Source organism: Saccopteryx bilineata, chromosome 6 (genome assembly GCF_036850765.1).
Source record: "Saccopteryx bilineata isolate mSacBil1 chromosome 6, mSacBil1_pri_phased_curated, whole genome shotgun sequence".
NCBI classification, from domain to species: domain Eukaryota; kingdom Metazoa; phylum Chordata; class Mammalia; order Chiroptera; family Emballonuridae; genus Saccopteryx; species Saccopteryx bilineata.
The window spans coordinates 190,154,722-190,181,762 of NC_089495.1; the positions used below are offsets into that span (position 1 = coordinate 190,154,722).

Below are 27,041 nucleotides of genomic sequence, written 5' to 3' on the forward strand. Positions count from 1 at the left end.
AAAAAAAAAAAAATGACATAGAACCTAATTACCTAATGCAGATAATTCCTTGATAGCGATTTTTAGTAAACATATATATTTAAACCACAGAGAAGGACAAGTCCCTTTTTCTATTAGAAACACACTGGAAATTTTGAATAAATTCAAATACATGTAGCATAAGGGCAGTAGAGAACTGATACTCAGTCTTAATATTAGAAGTAATAAGGAGGAGTGGGTAGACTGGAGAGATCAGACCTCATGCAAAGGAGCTTCTTAGACCCAGCCAAGTGCTACTCTACACAGTCTAAGCCAGATTTGCCCGGTCTTTACATTAAAAACAAAACAAACAAACAAAAAATTATTTAAGTCCCAATTTTTATGAGAAATCTATCTCTTAAGCATTGGCAACAGATTCAAATTTATTTAAGATTCTAGATTTCGAGCATAGAGTAGGATTGTCGATATGTCTGTACCCCACGGGAAGTTTGCCATTTCTAAATTATATTTTATCTATGAAATGAGAAATGGTGGTCAAAACCTTAAGAACAGAATAAACCATGAGCATTCTAGTCAAACAAAGGCTGTTAACTTTTTAAGAAATGTAATCCTTACTGAAAAATTCATCTGGAAGGAACCCATATTGAGAAAATGATCTGAAGAGGGAAAGGAAGAAAAATCCCTTCCAAATGGTATTGGAACGAATGATACTGGCAGCTCTGTTCAGAAGAGCTGGCATGGAGATAATGTTTGCCCACGGACCAATAAAAAAGCTACTGCAGTATATTGTTTGTATCTAAAGACCATTAACATCCAGTTGTATATCAAATAAACTTTTTTTTTTGTATTTTTCTGAAGCTGGAAACGGGGAGAGACAGTCAGACAGACTCCCGCATGCGCCCAACTGGGATCCACCCGGCACGCCCACCAGGGGCGAGGCTCTGCCCACCAGGGGGCGATGCTCTGCTCCTCTGGGGCGTCGCTCTGTCGCGACCAGAGCCACTCTAGCGCCTGGGGCAGAGGCCAAGGAGCCATCCCCAGCGCCCGGGCCATCTTTGCTCCAATGGAGCCTTGGCTGCGGGAGGCGAAGAGAGAGACAGAGAGGAAGGAGGGGGAGGGGGTGGAGAAGCAAATGGGTGCTTCTCCTATGTGCCCTGGCTGGGAATGGAACCCAGGTCCCCCGCACACCAGGCCGATGCTCTACCGCTGAGCCAACTGGCCAGGGCTCAAATAAACTTTGATTCAACCTTATCATGAAATATTATGCAACATTCAAACTAAGAGTGGGAAGCAGGCCCTGTCTGGTTGGCTCAGTGGTAGAGTATTGGCCCAGCATGTGGATATCCTGGGTTTGATTCCTGGTCAGGGCACACAAGAGAAGCACCCATCTGCTTCTCCACCCTCCCCCTCTCCCTTCTCTATCTCTGTCTCTCTTTGTCTCTTCTCCTCCCGCAACTATGGCTAAATTGGCTAGAGCAAGATGGCCCCAGGCGCTGAGGATGGCTCCATGGCCTCCACCTCAGGCACTAGAATGGCTCTGGCCACAACAAAGCAGCACCCCAGATGGGCAGAGCATCGCCCTGTTATGGGTGTGCCGGGTGGATCCCGGTCGGGCATGTGAGGGAATCTGTCTCTGCCTCCCCTCCTCTCACTAAAAAAAAAAAGAGTGGGAAGCAGAGGTTTGCAAATACCAAGTAAACCAGATTCACTCAGGGAACTAGTCAAATGTGCAGAAGTCCAGCCTTCACACCAGTTCTGAGCAGTCTCCACAAATAGGGTTGGGGAGTCTATATATTTAATACATTCTCAGGTCATCCTAATGCACCAACCAAACTGTGAAAATTCTTCAAAGACAAAACAGTTATGAAACAGTATTCACTGTGTTGTGTTTGATTAGGATTTGATCAGCTGCATGTGAAAGAAACAACACACACACACACAGTAGCTTAGATAAGATAAAAGTACATTTCTCATGTAAATGAAGCTCAGAAGTAGCAATGTAGGTGATATTGCCATAAAAAAAATTAGTGACCTGGGCTATATTCAGTTCACCACTCCAACATACCTAGAACATAGTCTCATTCTCATATTCCAAAATAATAGCTACAGTGACAGTCATCAATCACATCCTCATTCCAAGCAACAAAGGCAGGGAGCGATAAAGAAGAGAGAAATGGCACATGACAACTGTTATTTTTAAGAGATTTTCCAGAAGTCACATCACATGGCCAGGACTTAGTCATATAGCCATGTCTAGCTACAAAGAAGGCTGGAGAAAGTCTTTTCCAGAAGTCCATGATCTGAGCTGAAAAATCAGAAATTCTGCTAAGAAAATTTGAGACAAACAATGTTGGGTACAGAAACAACAATCTCTAGCAGAAATATAATATTATATACAGTAGTGATATAAGCCATCTGAAATGAACATTTTTAAGTTAAAAATAGACAATTTCACCAGTTCATGTTGTTCATTCTATTATATTTCTATGGAGGGAAAATGTCTAGAAAGATATATAGTACATAAAGATGTAAATACTGTTTATCTATAATTGGTGGGATCTCAGGTAACCATGTATTATTTGTGTATTTTTAAATAATGATCTTAATAACATATAACCCCAAAAGATTAAAAACTAGCATGTAAATTATAGTAATATTTTTATAAAATAGCCTGACCAGGCAATGGCGCAGTGGATAGAGCGTCAGACTGGGATGCAGAGAACCCAGGTTCGAGACCCCGAGGTCACCAGCTTGAGTGCAGGCTCATCTGGTTTAAGCAAAAGCTCACCAGCTTGGACCCAAGGTCGCTGGCACGAGCAAGGGGTTACTCGGACTGCTGAAGGCCCGTGGTCAAGGCACATATGAGAAAGCAATCAATGAACAACTAAGGTCTCGCAACAAAAAACTGATGATTGATGCTTCTCATCTCTCTCCATTCCTGTCTGTCTGTCCCTGTCTATCCCTCTCTCTGACTCTCTCTCTCTGTCCCTGTAAATAAATAAATAAAAATAATAATAAAATAAAATATATGAATACACCAGACACGCATTAAGAAATAAGAAACAAATATTGTCCTAAGTGGCAGTGCCTTTCTGAATCATGGCATCCAGGGGTAGGTATACTAGAGGTGATGTAGTGAAGAGTACCAGGGGAGGCAGGTGCTTTAGGTTAGAGACAAGAAAGGTCTCCCTGGGAAGACGACATTCCATTTGGCTCTGAATGACAGAAAGAAGCCAGTCCTGCAAAGACCAGGGGAAAACAGCCCGGGTAGAGAGAAAAGCAGACACAGAGCCCCAGGAGCAGGGAGAGCTGGTCGCCTCTGAGCAAGAGTAAGGAGGCTGGTTGGGGTAGCTGGCTGGACACAGGCAGACGTGTCTTTGGACTGGTGGGCAACAGCCAGTTCACATCTAGCTCGCTTCCACCTCGGGGCTCTTGCTCCCCCTAATTCCTCAGACTGGAATTGCTCCCTAGCCCCGCCCCATTCAAATATTACCTGCTCAGAGAGGTCTTCCTTGACCATTCCCGCAGCCACTATCACATTCTTGTTTTATGTCTCCTGAGACCTTGTCACTCTCAAGAAACTACACAGCTGATTTGGCTGGTGTTGACTGCACTGCTGGCCACTAGCGAAGTCCCCTTTTGTGATCACCCTTACACCTAGCACAGTACACGTGCTTAAAAACAAGTGGTTGGTAGAGGAAGGAACAAACTGTTGAAGGAAGCAGCAGGGACAATTCCAGTATTTATACAGCCATGTTTATGAGTCTCCTATGTGCCAGGCACTAGGCCAAGCTGCTGGGATGGATACATCAGTGAGGCGAAGAGATTTTTTTTTTTTTTTTTTTTAGTGAGATAGTAAGGGAGAGCAAGAGAGACAGGAACATGGATCTGTTCCCTGTATGTGCCCCGACCAGGGATGGAACCTGCAACCTCTGTGCTTTGGGACAACGCTTTAACCAACTGAGCCGTCTGGCAGGGCAACAAGATTTTAGAAAAATATATCTCTCTTTCATAGAAACTTATCAATATAAAGGAGCAAGGGAAACAGGGAATACACAAATAAATTATCATCTATCTGCTAGATAGACTTCAGGTATTGCACAACGTGAGATGTAATAAGTTCTAAGAAGAAAGATAAAGCAGACAGGAGAGAGACAAGGAGTGGCTGGGTGGGGGAAAGAGGGCTGCAGTATTAGAATAGGCCAGGCAAGGATGGCCTCTCTGCACGGAGATTTCTCCTGGGAACTTAGAAATGCTCGTTCTCAGGCCTCACCCCGGATCTACTGTAGCAGAAACTCCGCGGTGGGCCCAGCAATCTGTGCTCCTGCCAGGCCCTCCAGGTGACTGCGCACGGTGAAGACCCTTGGAGCAATGGGTCTTCAGCGTTTGGTGCAAGTTTTAGTCTTATCTACATGATCAAGGTCCTTTTTATTTCACTAGCTGGGTCGGGGACCCGCCCATCGCTCCGATTTTCTGCGCGCTGACGCTCAGCCCGGGTTTATCCCAAGCCCACCGCACTCCTGAGCACCCACCCACCCACAGCCCGTGTTGGTCCTCTCTGCAGCCCTAACCACTACCTCTCATGCCTGCGACGCGGCTGCCTGGCCACCTTGGGGACCAGACGCCCAGGGTGGCAGGTGCAAAGGCGCCAGAGCCAGGGAGGCCAAACCCTTTGGTCAAGATCGCAGGGGTTCAGGCGGGGGGTGAGGGGCGCATCCCTCGCTACAGCGTTAGCCCTACTCTCCCGGACTCAAGTGTGCTTTTAAAGCCCGAGGGAATACGCTGTCAGGGGCCCGGCGGCCGGGGCAGCGGGATTGGCCCGCAGCTTCCCCCGGGAGCTACAGTTGCAAAGCCAGGTTGGGGCGGCTGAGTCCGGCCAGCGCCCTCTAGGCAGCGGAAGTGGAGCTTGCTTTACATCCGTCCTCCCTGCCTCGTAGAGTTGGGAGAGGGAAGGCTGGGTTGGGGGGGGAGGGTGTAGAAAATTAAAAGGAAAGCCCGTGTACCATGTAGACCACTGCCCTCCACCCTGCCGTCCCAGCCAGCAGGGGATCCCCCAGTCTGCTGCCATGAACGTGAACAGCGAGGGTGAGAGCTTCCCGGGCTCCGTGCAAAGTAAGTGCTTTTCCGGGCACTGTGCGCGCTCCGGGGCCCGGGCCCAAGCACGTCCGCAGCTCAGGGAGCAGGCCCGGGGCCCCGAAATCGGGGTGACGGCCCAGTGCCTGCGTCTCGGAGACCGCGGAGGGCGCGCTGTGCAGGATGCGCAGGAGTGGGCTTGGGGTGCGGGCACAAGGCTAGGGGCGCTCTCCAGTTTCGCGAGACCCTACGGAAGGGAAAGGTGGGGGAGGGCATGCCGATCAGACAATCGTTACCCCTATGGGCCAGTTCCCGGGCCCCCAAGGCAGAGATTGGGGCGATTTGGGGTAACCGCTGCAAAGCTGGTGGGAAAACTTCTGTCTCGGTGGCCCCAAATCCTTGAAGTCTGGGGATTGGAGGATTTCACGAGGTCTGGCCGGCTGGGCTTGCCGCCTTACTGCATAGCCTTGTCTACATTTAAAGGCGGAGATTTGAATGGGGAATGGAGCCGTGGTCGTTTTGAGTTTGGGATTCATTTTTATTTTCCTGAGGAAGACAAGAAGTCCCTGGCTTTGCCTGGTGCGTTGTTTCCCAAAGTGTGGTCCAGGGACTGAGTGCAAACCAGCCCTCTGGGAGCTTGAGCGCTAATTTAAAAAAAATAAATAAATTAAGTAAAGCTCTCCGGGCCCCACCCATCAGGTCGGGACACGGGGTGTGGATGATGGAGGGAAAGAGAGATTCAGCTGGCCTTCCCTGGAAGGTTCGGGTGCACATAAAGTTTGAGATCCCCTGGTACGAAGTAAGCACTTAACCTGTTAGCTGTTACTTTTAACATTTTGGGAGACTTGGCTCCCAAACTTTGCTGGGTATATAACTTACATAATGTTTGTGAAAAGCACAGATTTCCTTAAACCCCAGGGTCCCCTCACCCCACCTCCTTTATGACTCATCTCAGAAATGGGACTCAGCTCCGTCCACCTCCCCCAGGTTATTCTGATGCTGAAACAGGTTTGGAGAACTTGACAAAGATAAGGAAATTCTTTTTGTTGGTGGTGAGCATGAACTGTGCCCCGTGTTTTTCATCCGGTCTCAGTTCATTCACCAAGCGCAAGAGGTAGGTAGATTTTATCATTCCAAATTTTCAGAGGGGGATACTTTCAAGTTCGAATAGGGTAACTCAGTAATAACCCAACCAGGAGACACGCTGGAGGATGGGGACCCCTGTGCTGACCTTTTACAAGCACTATCTCGTTTAATCCTCGAAACCGGCCTGTGAAGCAGAAACTTGGGTATTAGTCCTGTTCCATCACGAAGAAATGATCAGCCAGCCATGCAGGTCACTTCGCTTCTTGGTTGCTTGTTTTCCAGTTAGTCCCAGGAGCGCCCAGCAGCTACAGGGAGGCAGTGTTCCAGAGGTGAAGAAAAGCCTTCATTCCTTCCAGCCTTTGACTCCAAAGTACTTAAGTGCGCAGGGCGCTCTGCAAGATGGCTGACGGAACATTATTACCACGCTCGGCCCAGAGCATCTCTCCTTAGCAAAGCAACCAAATTGTATTTCCACACAAAGGTTTCTTATCTGAGTTAGACTGGGGGGGGGGGGGGGGGTGAACATACTGTAACTCTTTTATTTTTTTTATAATTAACTTTTTAATAAATACTCAGAAAATCATGACACATGGATGCCAACCCTATATGCACAAAGTATTCCTCCAATTATTATTATTATTATTTTTTTTTTGCCGGGGGTGGGGGACAGACAGGGACAGAGAGATAGGAGAGATAGGAAGGGATGAAAAGCATCAGCTCCTCCTAGTTGTGGCACTTTAGTTGTTCATTGATTGCTTTCTCATATGTGCCTTGGGGGGGGGGGGGTTGTTCTGGCCCAACCAGTGACCCCTTGCTCAAACCAGTGACCTTGGTCTTCAAGCCAGTGACCTTTAGGGTCAAGCCAGCAACCATGGGGTCATTTCTGTGATCCCATGCTCAAGCCAGTGACCTTGCACTTAATCCAGTGCCCTAGGGGTTTCGAACCTGGGTCCTCAGCATTCCAGGCTGACTCTCTAGCCACTGTGTCACCACCTGGTCAGGCTCCTCTTATTATTTAAACATGAGGAGAATGGAAATAATATAAAGACCTTATAGTGTGAAGATTTTGAAGCAGGGGTAACTTGAAATAATGTGGATGTATTATTACATAATTAAATTTATAAAGATATTTTTAGAGATATAGCACAATACTTATGTGATATTATGTGAGGGAAAGATTAACTTTACAATATGTTATGATCTTAATTTTCAATTAAAAACAATTTTTAATTGAAGATGAACTGAAGAAAAGATTTTGTGACATTCCAGGCACACGTAGGTGGAAAGACTGTGATTTCCTGGCTGCTTCTCTTCCAGATTTTCTGTTATAAACATGAGTTTCCTCATAATAAGGGAGAATAAAAATTTTAAAATAAAAATTAAGGTTCTCCTATTAAAGGCTTATTACTTAGTGGTATTCATTTATTCAGTAAAGATGTACATAGCACTTTCTAATATAGAGCCAGATACTGTGGTGAGTACTTTGCAAATGTTAACACAATAATTACTTCTTGGTATTATTACTATTGAGAAATAATGTCCCTATCAGTTAGAAATGAATTTTAGCTATAAGTAACAAAACTGGATTATACTAGCCTAATGAGAAGTCTAGTTGGTTCTCATTGGTTGATTCAGGAGGTCAATGAAGTAAGGGCCAGCATCTGTAGGGATCTTAGCATTTTCCCTGTTGTTAAAATGTGGCTGCTCAAGCCCCTGCCATCACATCTGCATCCAAGGCAAAATGTCTGTTCCCTTTATATCATGAAAGCCAAACTTTCTCCAGAAGCTCCTTTAGCAATGTGCTGGAGAATTTCCCGAGTATATGAGGGACCAAGATTATTTAAACTAGTGGTTCTTACATTGGGGTGCAGGGGATAGGATTTGATAATGTGGAGGGATTGTTTTTCACAGTGAGTGGGAAGTACAGCTACTTTTTATTGGGGGAAGGAAATGTCTGCTAGTCCTTCAAAGTGCAGGGCTGCAGTGCACATCAAAGAACTTTCTCATGTAAAATGCCACTAGTGCCCCTGTGGACACAACTGTGTTATGAGCCATTACTTGCGCCTGGAGAACATCGCTGCTAGGACTAACGTAGAATTCTATTTGCAAGGAAGACAGGGATGTAGAGTGGACAGTGGGCTGGCAGTTGGCTGTGTCTGCCACCTTGCCCTTCTTTCCTGCCATGGATCTGTTTGTGTTGTCATTTCAAGCTGTTTGGAATTAATCTGTGACTATCCCTTTGTCCCATGGAGTTCCAGGTGGCACAACGGTGCTGGTCGAGTTGACTCCTGACATCCATATCTGTGGCATCTGCAAGCAGCAGTTTAACAACCTGGACGCCTTTGTAGCTCACAAGCAAAGTGGCTGCCAGCTGACTGGCACAGCCGGGGCGGCCCCCAGCACCGTCCAGTTTGTATCGGAGGAGACCGTGCCCGCCGCCCAGACGCAGACCACCACCAGAACCATCACGTCGGAGACTCAGACGATCACAGGTACAGCTGGGGGACAGGGTGTCGGTTCAAGTTGGCCATGTCCCAGATGCCTCCATGGAACTTGTGAACAATATAGTTTCCCAGGGTCTGTCCCCTACGGTTGCTGATTCATTATTTTTAACAAGCCCCACAGGGGAAGCAGCTGCCCAGCCAGGTTTGGGAACTGCTGGGTTAAAACATGAAGTGTTAGCAGTTATAAATGTTGTCACATGTTAAAACCAACCAAAAAAACAGGCTTCTCAAGCAAAAACCTATAGATGAAGAAAAAAATTACTTGCTGGAAATTCATTGCAGTTAAAAGTAAAAAAAAAAAAAGATGGTTATTTTGGGTAATAGGGATATGAGTATGATCCCTGAATTTGCATTATTTGTATAAACAGACAAAAAACCTACAGACAGGTGTTCATGCCTCCCCTCCCCTGGGCTGCAGCCAGGAAAACAGAAACACTCATGCCAGTTCTGTGTCCACTTATTCCACCGAAAATAAATTACAGGTGGATCCAAAGTTTAAATGTGTATAGTAAAACCATAAAAGTCCTAGAGTAAATAATGCACACACACACACACGTATGCACATACACACACAGAGACACATGGACACACACACACATATTTATACCTGTATAATCTGCCTTAAGGGACAGATAACTTTAAAAATTTGAAGTAACGCATTTATGAGATAATTAGTACAGACATTGTGGGGTCCTGTGGGGAATTGGAGAATGTATTCCTTTGCTAAAGGCATTCAAATTTTTAAATTAAAAAATATGTTTGTGTGTGTGTATACGTATGTGTCTATGTGTATATATATATATATATATATGTATATGTATTAATACTGTACCTACAAAGACAGGTTGTGGACACCACCCCCAAAAAAGAAAAAGAATCATATATGTGGTTGAAAATAAACTTGTAATTTTTCCAAAGTAAAAATAATGTATTAATAAGTGTAAAGACAACTGGAGAAAAAATAATTATAGCATATATATGACTAAGGCCTAATGTCCCTCATATATAAAGAACTCCTAAAATCCATAGAGGAAAAAGAACCGAGTGGGAAAGTCAGCAAAGGGCAGAAGGTGATCTACAAGAGGCCACTAATCATAGAATTATGCTCTGTTGCCTTAATATGTAGTTAAAGACATGCATCTCAACCAACAGCTTAGGACAAGGATCTACTTTTCTTCTGGGGGGGGGGTAAATTCACATACCCTGGGTGATGTTGTGAAATCTTTTAAATGTTAAATATTATATTTAAAATCTTTCATGTTTCAAAATGTATATAAGATATATTTACCCAGTAAGTTCACTTCTAGGCATTTATTCTGTAAAACCTTTACAGACTCTATACTATAAAGAAAGGAGTTCTTTTTTTCTTTAGGTGAAAGGAGGGGAGATAGTGAGACAGAAGACAGACCCCCCACATGTACCCTGACCGGGATCCACCCAGCAACCCCATCTGGGGCCGATGCTCCAGTACCGAGCTATTTTTAGCACCTGGGGCAGATGCACTTGAACCAGCCATGCTATCCTCAGCACCCAGGTCTACATTCGAACCAATTAAGCCACTGGCTGCGGGAAGGGAAGAGGGAGATCAGGGTGAGAGAGAGGGGGAGAGAAGCAGATGGTTGCTTTTTCTGTGTGCCCTGACAGGGAGTCAAACCTGAGGCATCCATATGCCGGGCAGACACTCTGTCCACTGAGCCATCAGCCAGGGCCAAAAGCATAACTTTTATATGTATATGTCAAGAGGAAATGAGATAAATCAGTATCAGAGATTCAGACAGTGGCGTATGACTTAGCCTTGAAAAGGGGAGCTAGATCTGTGTGCAGGTGTAGACAAATTCTCCAGATAGTGTAAAAAAACATGCATATGTATACATATACAGCATTATATTCAAGGTAAGCTTCTAGAACAGGAATGAGGCAGGTAATGGTAATGAGAGAAATGTAATAAGTATGTAAGAAGCATTAGGGAATGTTGGGGACTGTGGCAAAGTAGAGAAAGCTGCTTTTTGGATCCAGTCACCATGGTATTCGAGTTTTTCAGAGAAGCCAAAAAATGTGAAATTTCCCAAACTTTACAGCTTTGATGTCCAAACAAAATATATCTATGAACCAGATTGAGCCCACTAGCTTTTTTTAGCTCATTCTCAGTGTTGAACGAATTGTTCATCTGAGCTGAGGAGTGGAGAACATCACCAACTTTCACCTTATCAATTGTATATTGTTGTGGTGTTTGAGTTTTTTGGTAATAAGCAAAGTGGTGTCTCTAATTCAATAACTGTGTTTGCTGAGTTTTTAAAACATTGAAATATCATTAACTGATCACCTCACAAACCTGAATAATAGTAGCTTGAGATCTTTCCTGCTTAATTAATTAAGAGTTTATCTTAATTATCATCTTAGAGGAAGTTACCAAGAAAATGTTGAAACTAAAAAACCACCTTAGAGATGGGCCTGGTACAACCTTCTCATTTTATAGCTGGACAGAATACAGCTACGGACGGAGCTAAGGCAGGGCCAAGGTCCTACCCCAAGATCAGGACGGCCCTGGGACTGATGTGTATTGGCCCTTACCCCAATTGTCATCTCTCTGAAGACTTAGCGTTCGGTTCCCTGTCCTCAGAGACAGACCCCCAGTGACCCCCACACTCCGGGCGTGATGCTCCAGTGTGAGGAGGCTTCAAGGCCCACACTTTCTTTGTGGCTGTTATATCTTTCTGTGCTCTGAGCCTTTGCTTATGATGTTCCCTTTGCCTGAGATACCTTTCCTGTCTTGGCCTGGCTGGCGCTAAGTCAACTTCAAGAGTTCAAGGGTCGTGATGGTCTACACACAAAGGATCTGGCTCCATCCTGGAACATCCCCTTCCCCTCTGAATTGCAATAGCGGTGATGAACACCTTTCTGTTTTCCAAGTGAGCCAGGTTTCCTGCAGCCTCAGAGCCTCTATGTATGTTGTTCCTCTGCCTGGAACTGACATTTCTTAATGCAAATGTCAGAGCTGAGCCTATAGTCATTTCCTCAACCCCCCCCCACACACACACACACACCACTGTTCTCCCAGACCAGGTCGGGTCCCCGTAATTATATAAGTATTTGCACAAGAAACTTACGTCTGTCTCATCACTGAACTGTAAGCATCATGAGGTCATGGGCTGCACCCCTCATGTTTACCGCTGGGTCCCCAGCCCCTAGAAGGCACTGGGCACAGGGCCACTCGTTCTTGATTGAGCAAATGAACAACCAACAGCCCAGACCTGACGTCATCAGTGAGGCTGACCCCACACTCAGTAACTGCTCCTCCTTCTGGCCCCCTAGTCCTTTGCTCGAAGACGGTTCCCCTCTTCTCAACATGTTCCCCTGCCCCGCAATCATTCACTCTCGGCCTGTGCCTCAGTTTTGCTAACAGCCCTGTGCTCTCAGGCCAGACCTGGAGGCCTCTCTGTGCCCGGCTCACAGCGACACCCACCATACCGTGTCAGAGGGAGCTCCGAGCCCCAGACTAACACCCCCAGCCCTAGACTGGGCAAGTCGCTCACTCACTCACTCGTATTATTCCTCATCTGTATGAAAGGATTCTAATGGTACCTAACACTATTAGGTAATAGAATTAGGTGCCTAATACCTGATATCACTGGGTTAATGGGAGGACTTGGCGAAAATCCTCATAACGGACCTGGGGCGGAGTAATTGGACTCAGTGAATGACCGCTTTTATTCCTGTGGAGATGGCGGAACAGGTGACGAACAGATGGTGAGATTTGCTGCCTTTCTGCTTGACTCAGCGGCTCCTTCGGATTGTTCCTGCCTCTGTGCCACAAAACAAGCAGAATCTTGCTTTTTTTTCCCTTGCTTTTACATATTTAGTTTGGTTTTCTGGGCCCAGCTTCCCGCACGCCTGGGCTTCAATGTTCCACTGGTGACGGTTCCCAGACCTGCCTGGGGACCAGAGTCCCCAGGGAGCTTGTTAAAGACACTGGTGCCTGGGCTCTATCTCCTGAATCTGGATCTCTGAGGCTGAGGCTCAGGCATCTGTTCAGTTTTTTTTTGGTTGTTTTTTGTTTTTTTTTTAACAAGCTCCACAGGGGGTTCCAGGTCTCAACCAGGTTGGAGAGTCACTGACTGCCCGAGGCCACAACCCGAACCCGGGCGCTGGCAGACTTCTCCAGATACCCTCACTGGGACATTGTCCAGACTTACTTGTCATTCTTTGGTCCTTGATTACTCCAGACCCTTCCTCACTCAGCTCATAGGTCTCCTCTCTGTTCTATAATAAGTTGGATATCAAGTGAAATTTATATCCTAGGTTTGAAAACTTTCTGTTGTTTTTCATTTGATTGAAGAACTTTCCTATAGGAGCAATAAAATTAGATATTGATGCTATTGAAAAAAAGCATACCACATGCATTTTTTCTAAGTGCCTGGCTTAAAGTCACGGGGCTTTGGAGCCCGGGCCCCGAGTTTGAGTCTTGGCTATCTAGAGCCTGAGGAGACAGCCGTGTGACCATGCAAATTCCAAGGACTCTTAGTATCTCGTTTTTAAAGTAAGAACAGGAATAAATAGGAAGTTTGGAGTCCTGAGCCAGACTGGGTGGAACTCCTGCTATAACCACTTGCCACCCAGGTAATGTTGGCCAGGCCTCTCAGAGTCCCAGTGTCTCTGTTTCTGCGACTGGAAGTAATGGTGGCTGTAGTCACCTTAGAAGGTTCTAACCAGGCTTAGTGGCTCCTACCTGGAAGACACGCAGAACTGTCTGCGTTAGCTTTTATTTACTGATTCAGGGAGCTGTGAAAATTAAACAAAATAGCACACCAGAAGAAGCCCCCAGCCAATAACAGTTGAATTGATCACTTCACCTAGAATGATCTTTTCCCTTCTTTTGCTTAATTTTTACTCCTCAGGTTAAAAATCACCTCCACCTGGAGGGCAGCCGTGATTTCGCCCCTACCCCTACCCCTGAGTTTAGGTGTCTCCACACTTCCCCATCTAACAGTTATCACAGGGGTAATTAATCAGTTATTTGGTGACAAGCAATCTTTCCTTAGCCAGAGAAGTGAATTCAGATGCTTTTGGGGGTCCGGCAATATAGCGAACGCAGCAAATGGAGCGTGGGAGGGCCTGTGGGCATCCAGCTGGGGTAGGAAGCAGCCCAGACAGCCAGGAGCCGTCCTCAGCTAGGTCTCGGTGTTGCTAGGAGCGGGGCTGGCTCTCACAAGCCATGCTGTTCTCCTGTTGAACATAAACATGTCTCCACGTGATGCAGAGCCATGCTGTGACCGTGGTGGAACAGGACAAAACAGAAGGCCTCGGTCACCATGTTTGAGCCACAAAATACCAGACAGCCTCTCCCCCACTAATCTGAGTGACTTCTACTTCTCTACTATTCCAGCTTTAGCCTCCTCCGCTTCTTGGTTATATTGGTGAAGATGTCAAAGCATAGACTTTCCCTCACCTCCTGACAGCTTCCAGGGCAAGGCTTCCTAGAGGCCTCCCTCACAGTCATCGCCAAACCTGAGTTCTTCCTAGCACCCTGTTCCTGGGACACTGCACAGTTCTCATGGTCTGAGGGTTCTCTGCACACCATGAGTGCAATGAGTAATAAACTTACTCCCTTACAAGTGTGTCCCTGGTGGCCTGTGGCCAGAGGGACATACTGAAGACCCAAGTCACCTAATTGATTTTGAGAGCTTCACAAAAGAATCCGGAGGCTCAGTTTGGCCTATGAGCATAAACTAGTGGTATAATTTCTAGTTCACTGGACCGTTAGTCTCCCTGCAGGCAGGCCTAGCGCGGCACAGGGACTCGGTAAAACAGCGACTGAACGAGTACAGGGAAGGGCAGCTGTACTGACCAGACTCCTTAATGTGCAGGAAGCACACGGATGGTGAGGGCCCAGTGAGAGCAGCTTCGGGGCTATCGTGTGCCAGGTGCCGGAGCGAAGATAATGGAGATGCTTGTCCTTGGAGAATTCCAAGCCCATGAGCAGGGGAGGAGGATTTCGTGGTGAGACTGACAAGCCCAGCCATCTGTGTGATGAGCACAACCTTGTCAAAGAGTTAATGGAGTAGATTGGTCCCAGGGGGAAGCCAGGAAAAAAATTGTGAGATCAGGCCCTGGCTGGTTGGCTCAGCGGTAGAGCGTCGGCCTAGCGTGCGGAGGACCCAGGTTTGATTCATGGCCAGGGTACACAGGAGAAGCGTCCATTTGCTTCTCCACCCCTCTGCCGCGCTTTCCTCTCTGTCTCTCTCTTTCCCTCCTGCAGCCAAGGCTCCACTGGAGCAAAGATGGCCCGGGCGCTGGGGATGGCTCTGTGGCCTCTGCCTCAGGCGCTAGAGTGGCTCTGGTCGCAACATGGCAACGCCCAGGATGGGCAGAGCGTCGCCCCTGGTGGGCGTGCCAGGTGGATCCCGGTAGGGCGCATGCAGGAGTCTGTCTGACTGTCTCTCCCTGTTTCCAGCTTCAGAAAAATGAAAAAAATAAAATAAAATTGTGAGATCAAATGCAGAATGTCTTGAAGGACTCACCTGCTTCGGGGAGGAGGATGGTGGAAAGGGGGCATTTCCTAATGGCGGGGTGGGGATCGGGCAGCTCGGGGCACGATCCGATGGCACTGGTTAGAGATAACACAGGGAGTCTGTGGGAGGAGCCCTGCTTCGTCTCTGGCCTTTATCCTGAAGGAGCTGGGGAGCCACTGAAGGTTGTTGAGCACGTGAGTGATGTAGTAAGGCAAACTGGTGATTCCTGATAGGATGTGGCCCCCATAATACCAGCTAACTCTTAGGTAGTGCTTCTTCGGTGCCAGTCACTTTTCTAAGTACTCCGTATGAACTCCTTTTCACAACCATAAATTAAATACCAAGAATTACCATCCCTGTTTTACCAATAATGAACTAAGGGGTTAAATAACTTGTTCAAGATGATAGAGCCAGAAGGTGGCAGAACTGGATCTCAAAGCCAGGCTCCCCGGCTGCAGAACCTGTGCACTTGACCCCTTCACACTGTCCCTTAGTGAACTCCTCATCGCAGCGTTTCTCAAAAGAACCACCTGGAGCTTCAGTGAAAAATGCAGCCACCCAGACCCCGCCCCTGGAGATAATATCTCAATGGGAATCTGAATCACCCAATGCTTTCCATTGCTCTTAACAGCCAATGACAAATGGACCGGACGAAAAGACATTGATTATCTCTTAGGACAGGAATGGACAGGGCACACCCAGGGTCATTTCTGCAGTTCAAAGGCGACAGGTTCTTTTCCTCTTCTTGGTGTTCTGGTGGTGGGCTTTGTCTTTTGGCCTTGCTTCTTATACAGGCACATAGTAGGTGGTGACAGGAAGGCTGCCACTGCTCTGTGCCTCAAGTCTTCACTCAGCCATGTCCACAGATCAGGAAAGGGACAGCATCTCTTTAGCAGGAAGGAAGTGCTTTCTAGAAACTCCAGTTCCCCTTGGCTAAGATAGGACCCATGCCCAGTTCCCCTGTGGGGGAGAGGGTAGGCCATCAAGGGACAGGAAGGAGGGTTCAGCAGTGGGATCCAGTCCCAAGGGCCCCTCTGCAGAGCCCCACAACTGCCGCTGCTCTGTTAGAGCAGCAGTTCTCAGAGCTGGTGTGCAAAAAGATATGCCTAGAAAGGTCGTTTTAGAAAATACACATATCAAGCCTGGCCAGGCAGTGGCGCAGTGGGTAGAGTGTCAGACGGGGGTGCAGAGGACCCAGGTTTGAAACCCCGAGGTCGCTGGCTTGAGCACGGGCTCACCAGTTTGAGCGAAGGGTCGCTGGCTTGAGCATGGGATCATAGACATGACCCTATGGTCACTGGCCTGAGTCCAAGTTTGCTGGCTTGAGCAAGGGGTCACTCACTCTGCTTAGGCCCCCAGTCAAGGCACATATGAGAAAGCAATCAATGAACAACTAAAAGAGCCGCAGTGAAGAATTGATGCTTCTCTTCTCTTTCCATTCCTACCTCTCTGTCCCTATCTGTCCCTCTCTCTGACTCTGTCACACACACACACACAAAATACAGATATCAAGATATCCAGACTTTACCCCCAATATCTGCATTAGAATCTCAGGTACATGATCAAGTTTGAGAACCACTGGACCAGGAGAAGGGGCAGGAGGGACAGGAACTCATTGGCATCAGTTTCTGGCGCATAGTAGGTGCTCAGTAGGTCTGAGTGAATCAGTGAACCCAGCGTGCAGAGTGGGAAGGGGGCATGGGAAATGGAAGGAAGCTTCACTCCACTTGTAGTGGGGGCGAGGGGTTCTTTTTGTCCCTATTCAGTGAATTCCCAGTACAGTGCAGGTTTATTTTATTGTAGGGGACTGCGGTTTGCCTGTGACAGACTCCTACCCTGGCCATGGTAGTTTCAGCCAAAAAGGAGATTTTTATTTAGAAGGTATCTGGGCACTCACTGAGCACGGGGGTGCAACGGTGTGGCTGGCTCTCCAAGAGCCTGACACCTGAAGCTGGAAGGATTTTAGGGTTCCAGATGCTCACAGTTGACAGTGTGGCCCGAGGACCGTGACCCCTGCCCAGGAGCCTGTTAGAAATCCAGGATGGCCTGTGTGTGTGTTACACTTGGAGAAGCACGCGTCTGCGTGACAGCGTCCAACTTGTACGGCTTCTTTTCATTTTGCAGAAGGAAAGCCTGTACCAAAACGCAGTATCTTAGTCCCGATTCCTAGTTCCCGGGCAGGCGGGGACTGGCCTGGCAGGTGTCTGCTCGGACGGATCTTAGTCCCGATCCCTAGTTCCCAGGCAGGCGGGGACTGGCCTGGCAGGTGTCTGCTCGGACAGTAAGGTCTGAGCTCACAGGGCACTGCTGACATCCCCGTTCTACTGGCAGCAGAACTGAGGAGCAGAGACGTGACTGGGTCCAGACCCCATAGGAGTGAGCTGCGGAGACAGAAGTTGCTCCCAGGTCACACACACTCCACCATCAGACTGCACGCAGACATCAGAGCAGCCCCTGGGTGATCGAGGCCGCCTGAAGGCTTTCTTCCCTGGGGTATCTGCAGGCCCCACTGCTCACAGTGGCTCCTGGAAAGAAGCCAGGTGTGGGGGAAAGGGGGGAGGGGATGACCTGACAGCCTGCCAGGAGGCTCCGACAGGACAGCTTAACTAGATGCCCTGTCGTTTGTTTTTTTTGTTAGGGGTTGAATTCCAGACACCTGCCACAGAACACTGTGAATAATCACATGCTTCTGTGTTTTATATAAAAAATATTGTCCTTGCACTGCAGCCTGGCAGGGTGACCTTACCTAAAATGACCTGTCCCCAGTGCTTCCTGTACTGCTTCCCTGCTTTATTTTCCTCCACAGCGTTTAGGTATGTCATATTCATTTAAGTGATGTATTGTCTGCACACTCCCAATAGAGTGTCAGCTCCACAAAGGCGGGGGTGTGCCTAGAATAGTGCCTGGCATACAGTAGGTGCTTAGTAAATATTTTCTAAATAAATCCATGAATGACCATAGCAGTAACAGTTCTACAATCCTGATCTCTAATCCTCGTAACAGCCCAAAGAGACAGGAATGGGAATTGCCCCCATTAGTTTAGGTGAGGAAACTGAGGCTCAAGGAGATAAGACTTAAGAGCCCAAGCTCTTGAACAGAACCATTCCAGTCCAGCGCCATGTGTACTGGAGTGACTCGCCTGTTATGCGCGATGAGCCCTACCTCCAAAATGATCCCCCCGACCCGTTGCTTCCTGCTGCCTCCCCAAGGCAACAAGGGCAAAAATGGACAAATGTGGCTGAATCAAGCTTCTTTGCATCAAAGGGAACAGCAAACTGGAAAGACAGCCCGGGAAAGAGGAGGAAATATTTGCAAACCACGTATTTGAGCAGCGGTTAATATTTGGAACACTCTCATGTTCCCCCTCTGCTGTGACTTACCACGAAGGAGACACTGAGGCTCGTGGTGGAGGGGCAGGTGGGCAGTTAGGAGATGAGGCCAAGCCCACCTCCCTGGAAAGGCAGGAAGTCTCATGCTCAGGAGGATAAGGACCCAGCATTTACTTCCCCAGAGGACTGTGAGGACTCCAGGAAGTAGGCGGTGGGGAGGACCCAGCCACTCCCACAGCCCCTCCTCAACCCCACAACTTCCAGCTGCCTTTTTGTCCAAAAAGTTATAGAGCAGGAAGTTGGGAAGTCATGACAGTATAACCAGCCATCCTAGTTTAGCTCTGAAATTCCTGTGTCTTAAGTAGCCCTCTGTCCCAGACTAATGAATGGCGGTCACCCTAGGTCTTGATCAAACTGTCTCTGAAAGTTTGGTGCTATTGCCCAGTTCTGTTCAATTACAGTGGCTAATGTTTATTAAGACTTGACCATGGCCACATCCTTGCTTGTGCCTCTCATTAAAGTTTGCAACCGTATGCAGTGGGAACAGTGATGATCTCTACTTACAGGGGAGGAAATCGAGGTTCAAAGAGGTTCCAAAACTGGCCTAAGGTCACACACACACACACACACACACAAAATAATTATCCGAACCTGGATACGCTTTAAGATATCGAAGATGGAGGTGCACCCTAGCATTAATGAGGTTGCCGTCAGCCAGCAGGCAGCCGCAGACAAAACCATCTTTGTGGACCTGTGCACAAGCTTGATCGTAGTTGATCGCATTTGTGTCACTTCAACAGGGTCGTGCGCCTTTTCTGGAACTATATATGTTGAATTTAATAGCTGTTTTGAACATCTTCCAAGATATTGCATGATGAGGCCCTGGCCGGTTGGCTCAGCAGTAGAGCGTCGGCCTGGCGTGCGGGGGACCCGGGTTTGATTCCCGGCCAGGGCACACAGGAGAGGTGCCCATTTGCTTCTCCACCCCCCCCCTTCCTCTCTGTCTCTCTCTTCCCCTCCCGCAGCTGAGGCTCCATTGGAGCAAAGATGGCCCGGGCGCTGGGGATGGCTCTGTGGCCTCTGCCTCAGGTGCTAGAGTGGCTCTGGTCGCAACATGGTGACGCCCCGGAGGGGCAGAGCATCGCCCCCTGGTGGGCAGAGCATCGCCCCTGGTGGGCGTGCCGGGTGGATCCCGGTCGGGCACATGCGGGAGTCTGTCTGACTGTCTCTCCCTGTTTCCAGCTTCAGGGAGGGAAAAAAAAAAAAAAGATATTGCATGATGATTCAGGTTGAAGGTGAAAAGCAACTGTACTCTGAATGACCTGGAAAGAGTCAGAGAGTAATGAAGCACATGCTTGCTGTTGGAGGAACAACCCTTTGTTCATGGAAAGCAGAACAAGAAAGATAGATTCCCTCCATTAGACAAAGCTGGGCTAATTTTTACTGCTGAAATGCCTGGAAAATGGTCATCTATGCCAGTGCTTCTCAAACTCAGAACCCCCTGGGCAGACTGTTAGAACATAGAATGCTGGTTCCACCCCAGAGTTTCTGATTCAATAGGGTTGGGTGGGGCCCAAGAATTTGCCTTTGTAGCAAGTTCTTAGGGAGGTCCAGTGCTGCTGGCTGAAGTCCAAGAAGAGCAGGGGAAACAGGAGCAATGGCCACATCCCACTGTGTGGAGGAGAACATGTCAATAAGAGGCAGGTATGGTTGATTCACACCTAAGAGATTCATGCTAAGAGACTCAGCATAAAGACAGAATATCAGGGCCCTGGCCGGTTGGCTTAGCGCCAGCCCTGCATGTGGAAGTCCCGGGTTTGATTCCTGGTCAGGGCACACAGGAGAAGCGCCCATCTGCTTCTCCACCCCTCCCCCTCTCCTTTCTCTCTCTTTCCCTCCTGAAGCCGAGGCTCCACTGGAGCAAAGTTGGCCCTGGCGCTGAGGACGGCTCCATGGCCTCCACCTCAGGTGCTAGAATGGCTCCAGTTGCAATGGAGCAACGCCCCAGATGGGCCGAACATCACCCCTTAGTGGGCCTGCCGGGAGGATCCCAGTCAGGCGCATGTGGGAGTCGGACTGCCTCCCCGCTTCTAACTTCGGAAAAATTAAAAAAAAAAAAAAGGACAGAACATCAGCTCTTCAGAATATTTTGGCCAACTTTAAATAAGTCACTTAACTTCCTTCTGCATGTTTCAGTTGAGAAAAATTGAAAGCATGAGGTTACTCAAACACCAAATGCTGACAGAACCAAGGTGTTCTTTGACATGCATCAAAATGATGTTGTCATTCAATGTCAAAGGTATCCAAATAGCCAAAGAGGTCTAGAAGAACTCATTTAATAAATAAACAAAATTTCTAAGGCATGTCAAATACTAGATATAAAAGAAGGAGTATGAAAGCGTTGCATCCTCATGTGTTTAATTGACAGCTTTTTAAAATACGTTATACATTAAATAATGTTACATCTTACAAAGAATGAAAGTGTTTAGGAGAAAATCTAACCCCTCAGCCCTATGGCTTAGATATTGTTGCTTCAGGCACAGCTAAAATAGGTTATGACGTTAGGTCTGTGTTGATTTAAATAAGTATATTCTGTAACTACAATGTCAACAATGTCAAAGGTAGTGCCTTAGGACTGAAATTTGGGGAACAGAATAGTCTAGGCCAAGCAAGTTCACCCAATGAAGGAGCCCCTGTTGGTCATAGTTACTCCTTATTTGAAGCCAAATCTCTGTGTGACAAACTACATGTAATAAAGAAAGGAAAAAAAATATTTACAAACCCCAAATCATAAACTTAGTTAACAAAATAATTACAAAAAGTAAAGAAAGAAAAAGGAAGAAATTTGAGACTACCTATTTTATATATTTTATAATGGTAAAAATATTTGGTCTCTCTTTTTGTTTTTTCCTCAAAACTTCAGTAGAGTATGAGGATTTCTTTAGGAGTACTTGTGTTCAATAATGTTTTTGAAAGAACTGTAGTTTTATACAGATTTCCTTTTATCAGTTCTTTCCCAGTTGTTTGTTAGGATTTTGTGGTAAAGCTTATGAAAGTACCTAATGCATTTGGCTGAATTAACAGAAAACCCCTCCTGGCATAAATGATAGGGACATTTCTTGTTTATTTAAGAAGTCCAGGTTTGGGATGGTTACAGAGCTCTGGCTCAACAATTGATTTTCTTGCAGTTCCCTTATCTTACAGAATGGCTGCCACAGATCCAGGCATCGCATCCTTATTCCAGCATGTCTAAAGATAAGAAGTGAGGAAACCAGAGCAGCAAGAATGAGCTTTACTCAACTGTCTTTCTGCCCCTACTTTGTTTGTTTGTTTGTTTTTAACCAAGGAGAAAATCTGTTACAGAAGCCCCACAGCAGGTATTCTCTAATGTCTTATTGGCTGGAACAGGGTCACACAAAAACCCCTAAACAGCGAGGGAGGCTGGGAAAGCAATCTAACATGTTCATTCTCTAGAAAGGAAGGTAGGCAAAAGGAATAGCTGTTGGGTATTTATATTATGAAAACTAATAACCATCCCTTTTTTTTTTAGTTTCAGCTCCAGAATTTGTTTTTGAGCATGGCTATCAAACTTACCTGCCCACGGAAAGCAATGAGAACCAGACAGCTACTGTTATCTCTCTGCCTGCCAAGACACGTGCCAAAAAGCCCACCGCCCCACCTGCTCAGAAAAGGCTAAACTGTTGCTATCCAGGTAAAGGCAGCGTTGTGTCCTAGTGGTATAAGCAGTATGACATTTAACAGGTTTCAGGCTTCTAACTCCCAACTCTTTTTTTTTTTTTTTGTATTTTTCTGAAGTGAGAAATGGGGAGGCAAAGAGCCAGACTCCCCCATGCATCTGGCTGGGATCCACCCGACATAACCACCAGGGGGCGATGCTCTGTCCATCTGGGGTGTTGCTCCATTGCAACCAGAGCCATAGCGCCTGAAGTGGAGGCCGTGGAGCCATCCTCAGCGCCTGGTCAACTTTGCTCCAATGGGGCCTTGGCTGCATGAGGGGAAGAGAGAGATAGAGAGGAAGTAGAGGAGGAAGGGTGGAGAAGCAGTTGGACGCTTCTCCTATGTGTCCTGGCCAGAAATCGTACCCGGGACATCCACACGCCGGGCGGACGCTCTACCACTGGGCCAACTGGCCAGGGCCTCTAACTTACCAACTCTTGACGACTTGACATAGATATGCTCCAAACTGCCTGGCTGACACATCAGAGCCCCACAGTATTTGCATCGTCATTGTCCCTGGTCACCACATACACAGGCTCTTAAGACTTTTGGACTTTGAAATGGGACTTGTGAGAATTTCCGGTTACTGTGAATTTTTCATGTTGTGCTGTAGCTTACGAAGACATCCAGAAAGATTTTTCTTTTCTTTCAAAAAAAACCAAAACTTTTTATTTGGAGATAATTTCAGAATTACAGGAAAGGTGTAAAAACGGTTCGGAACAGTTCTGTATTCCCTTCATCTAGAGTTCTCAAATGTTAACATTTTACATGTGCTTTGCCATTCTTGCTATATCTACATAGTTATATATATTATTCCACTCAGACCATTTTAGAATAAGTTATAGACATGGTGTCCCTTTGTCTCATGATGCCTCAATGTGTGTTTCCTAGAAAAAGAAAATTCTTCTCTATAACTACAGTATAATCATCAAAATCAGGAAATGAACACTTACGCAAACTATTGTCACATTACTGACCTTACGGAGATTTTACCTGTTGTCTCCAGAGCAAACGAAAAACACTTTTCTCCTGGTCCAGGTTCCAATTCATGGTCACGCATTGCATTTAGTTTTCACGTGTGTCGTTTCCTTTGATCCTCAGTCTTTCTCTCATGACCCTGGCATTTTTTTTTTACAGAGCACAGGCTCTCATTTTGTAAAATGTTGCTCAGTCGGGGTTTGTCTGATGTTTCCTCGTGATTAGATTTGGGTTATGCAGTTGGGTTAGGAAGCACAGCAGTGATGCTCTCCCCTTGGTGCACGAGATTGCTGTGTGTCCCGTTTCCGTGGGGCTAACTGCCATCACTCGGTGAAGGCAACCTCTGCCCAGTTTCTCTCCTCTGCAGTGACCATGTTTCCCTTTGTAATTCATCTGCCTTTGCCTTTTTAAGGTTGCCAGTTCAAGACTGCCTACGGCATGAAGGACATGGAGCGTCACTTAAAAATCCACACGGGTAGGTAACGTCTCTTTGGCACATAATGCCCTAAACACGGGCTCCGTGCTAGGAGCTGGGGATCCAGGCAAGTCAGACACGCGAGACGACGTAGAACTTCGCTGGAATGCTAATACGAGTTAAAGAAAACTAAGCTGTGGTTTCCACACGTGATTTTGGCAGAAAATGTTTAAGGCAATAAAATGCAGTGTACGCCTGACCTGTGGTGGCGCAGTGGATAAAGCCTTTACCTGGAACGCTGAGGTCGCCGGTTCGAAACCCCAGGCTTGCCTAGTCAAGGCACATATGGGAGTTGGGCAAACGTAACTAGTAGAAGGGTGAACTAATACAGCCATTTGGAACAGTCACCTGCCAGAATTAATTAAAAGTAAAATGCACCTATTTTACTCATTTTGAGGAGATGATCCTATAAACGTGTCCCTTTGTGGACATGTGTGTGAGAGAAAGATGGTTGGTAAAGAGAGGAGCAAGGAGGAAGAATAGTAACTTTCCTTTTATGTGTCTTTACCTTGTATTGTTGAATACAGTAACTGTGTTATTTTTGCCACTTTGAAGGAGGGATTTAATAAATACTTTTTTAAGAAAAGAAAAATGATGGATGCATGGAAAAAGAAAAGTGTGATTATTTCTACTGATTTTAATTTAATATATTATTTTTATGTCTCCCAAATTTTCTGCATGGAGAAGGAATTGCTTGTTTTTGCACCACTTTTAACAAAGTGTGAGGTGCTCAAAGTTCAATAATACAGACATGTATAAATTTAAAGACAAAAATGTGAATAAGGTAGGGTCACACTGAAATTTGGCTTCGGCATCACTAAGTATCCAAAGTCTACATTTTAGCCTCAGCCTTTGGGAGATCAGTTATTCCTTATGTTCCTTGGCCATGGCCAACGATTGCCTTATTGCCCTGGGGAGGTCACCATCGCATCTAATCTACCTCACAGTGACGTGTCACTTGAATTTATTCTAATTCTCAGGATGTTAAGTTACGGCGTTTCAATTATTGGTCAGCACTCTTGATGTTATGAGCAGTGCGTCTCTCCATGGGGCTTTCAAAGGTTGACGTTCCATCAGCCAAGCATCGCATATTCATCACTGCAAGAGGACAGTGCTGTTGTCATTAATGAGGATTGGGGAAGCATTATAAAAATAGAAGTAAGGGCAACAGTCTTCCTGTCTATTTCTGCAAACCTTCAGAAAGCATCTTTTACATACAGTTAGCCAAGCTTGGATTTGTATTGTTTTGTTTTGTTTTGTATTTTTCTGAAGCTGGAAATGGGGAGAGACAGTCAGACAGACTCCTGCATGCGCCCGACCGGGATCCACCCAGCACGCCCACCAGGGGGCGACACTCTGCCCACCAGGGGGCGATGCTCTGCCCCTCCGGGGCGTCGCTCTGCTGCGACCAGAGCCACTCCAGCGCCTGGGGCAGAGGCCAAGGAGCCATCCCCAGCCCCTGGGCCATCTTTGCTCCAAAGGAGCCTCGCTGCAAGAGGGGAAGAGAGAGACAGAGAGGAAGGAGAGGGGGAGGGGTGGAGAAGCAGATGGGCGCTTCTCCTGTGTGCCCTGGCCGGGAATCGAACCCGGGACTTCTGCACGCCAGGCCGACGCTCTACCACTGAGCCAACCGGCCAGGGCCCAAGCTTGGATTTTGTAGGATAGTTTCTACCTAAGTGCAGTCTCTCCCTCAACGTGCTTAAGTTGGAGAGGTGACAAGAAGGTGTCCTCACCTTAGCTGTTACTTTCCAAGAAGAGGATGTGGTTGGGAGCAAGAGAAACAGAGCTTTGTGCCCACAGAGCTAGCCAGCACCTGCTCGGTGTTGCAAATACACGGGACGAGGACTCCGGCAGCTATTTAACAGCTGACAATAATGACAAATCATTGTTCCTGGATTTTTAAACTTGATTATTAACATTTTAATAATAAAATTATAATATTTAATACACTTTTCAATGTGTTCTTCAATGCCAGGTGTTTGTTCTGTGACGTTAGTGATCAGCTTTGGCTGACAATTGGTAGGAGCGCTTGGCTGTTTAGGATTTGTCCAAAATACATATTGGATGTATAAAATAAAAGGTGAAGATCCTGATTCGCATCCCACCTCCTTCCTATCCAGTGCCCAAAAGTCACCAGTCTTAATCGTCTGTCTCCTTCTTAGATTTTGGCATGCCTAAACCGAGCCTAAAAGCACACAATTGACTTTTTCCATCTCACAGCAACTTGCTGTTTTCTATTTACTGTTGGACATCTATCTACGTCAGTATATACATATTTATTTTATTCTTTCCAATGGCCAACGAAGGAATTGGTTCAATAGTTTACTGTACATCTTTAGAGGACATGCTTCAGCCTTAAAAGTCATGGTGTGGATATTGATGATGTGAAAAGATGTGTCACTGAGGAGGCAGTGTTGTATTTGGATAAGAAAAAGCAAGGCTGCCTGACCAGGCGGTGGCACAGTGGATAGAGTGTTGAACTGGGACACTGAGGACCCAGGTTCAAAACTCCAAGGTCACCGGCTTGTGCACAAATTCAACTGACTTGAGCGCAGGGTCACTAGCTTGAGCACAGGCTCACTAGCTTGAGTGTGGGATTATAGGCATGATCCCGTGGTCACTGGCTCGAGCCCAGAGGTTGCTGGCTTAAAGCCCAAGGTCGCTGGCTAGAGCAAGGGGTCACTGGCTCGGCTGGAGCTCCCTGGTCAAGGCACGTATGAGAAAGCAATCAATGAACACCTAAAGTGATGCAACTCTTGAGTTGATTCTTCTAATCTCCCTTCCTGTCTGTCTGTCTGTCTCTGTCCCTCTCTTGGTTAAAAAAAAAAAAAAAAAAAAAAGGAAAAAAAAAAGCCAGTCCTGGATTCTAATCCCAGTTGTTGAGAGAATGAAATAAAATCACTCAGAAGTATAGTGCCTTTCAAAAAGGAAGTGTTTCGCCCTGGCCGGTTGGCTCAGCGGTAGAGCGTCGGCCTAGCGTGCGGAGGACCCGGGTTCGATTCCTGGCCAGGGCACACAGGAGAAGCGCCCATTTGCTTCTCCACCCCTCCGCCGTGCTTTCCTCTCTGTCTCTCTCTTCCCCTCCCGCAGCCAAGGCTCCATTGGAGCAAAGATGGCCCAGGCGCTGGGGATGGCTCTGTGGCCGCTGCCCCAGGCGCTAGAGTGGCTCTGGTCGCAACATGGCAACACCCAGGATGGGCAGAGCGTCGCCCCCTGGTGGGTAGAGCATCGCCCCTGGTGGGCGTGCCGGGTGGATCCCGGTCGGGCGCATGCGGGAGTCTGTCTGACTGTCTCTCCCTGTTTCTAGCTTCAGAAAAATGAAGAAAAAAGAAAAAATAAAATAAAAAAAGGAAGTGTTTAAATGGATGTC

At 47.0% G+C, this 27,041-nt stretch overlaps 1 protein-coding gene across 4 annotated transcripts in view; it reads left to right on the forward strand.

Moving 5' to 3' along the window:
• The first annotated feature begins 4,893 nt into the window (after positions 1-4,893).
• Positions 4,894-27,041, forward strand: part of ZFP64 (ZFP64 zinc finger protein) — a 71,309-nt gene continuing 49,161 nt past the window's right edge. For 3 of the 4 annotated variants that reach the window (XM_066235877.1, XM_066235875.1, XM_066235873.1), the window contains exons 1-4: positions 4,894-5,091; positions 8,391-8,630; positions 22,031-22,192; positions 23,609-23,671. In XM_066235877.1, coding sequence (XP_066091974.1) covers positions 5,046-5,091; positions 8,391-8,630; positions 22,031-22,192; positions 23,609-23,671 — 511 coding nt within the window. In that variant the 5' untranslated portion in view covers positions 4,894-5,045. The remainder of the gene's footprint in view (positions 5,092-8,390; positions 8,631-22,030; positions 22,193-23,608; positions 23,672-27,041) is intronic. The other variant, XM_066235874.1, reaches the window with a different exon arrangement.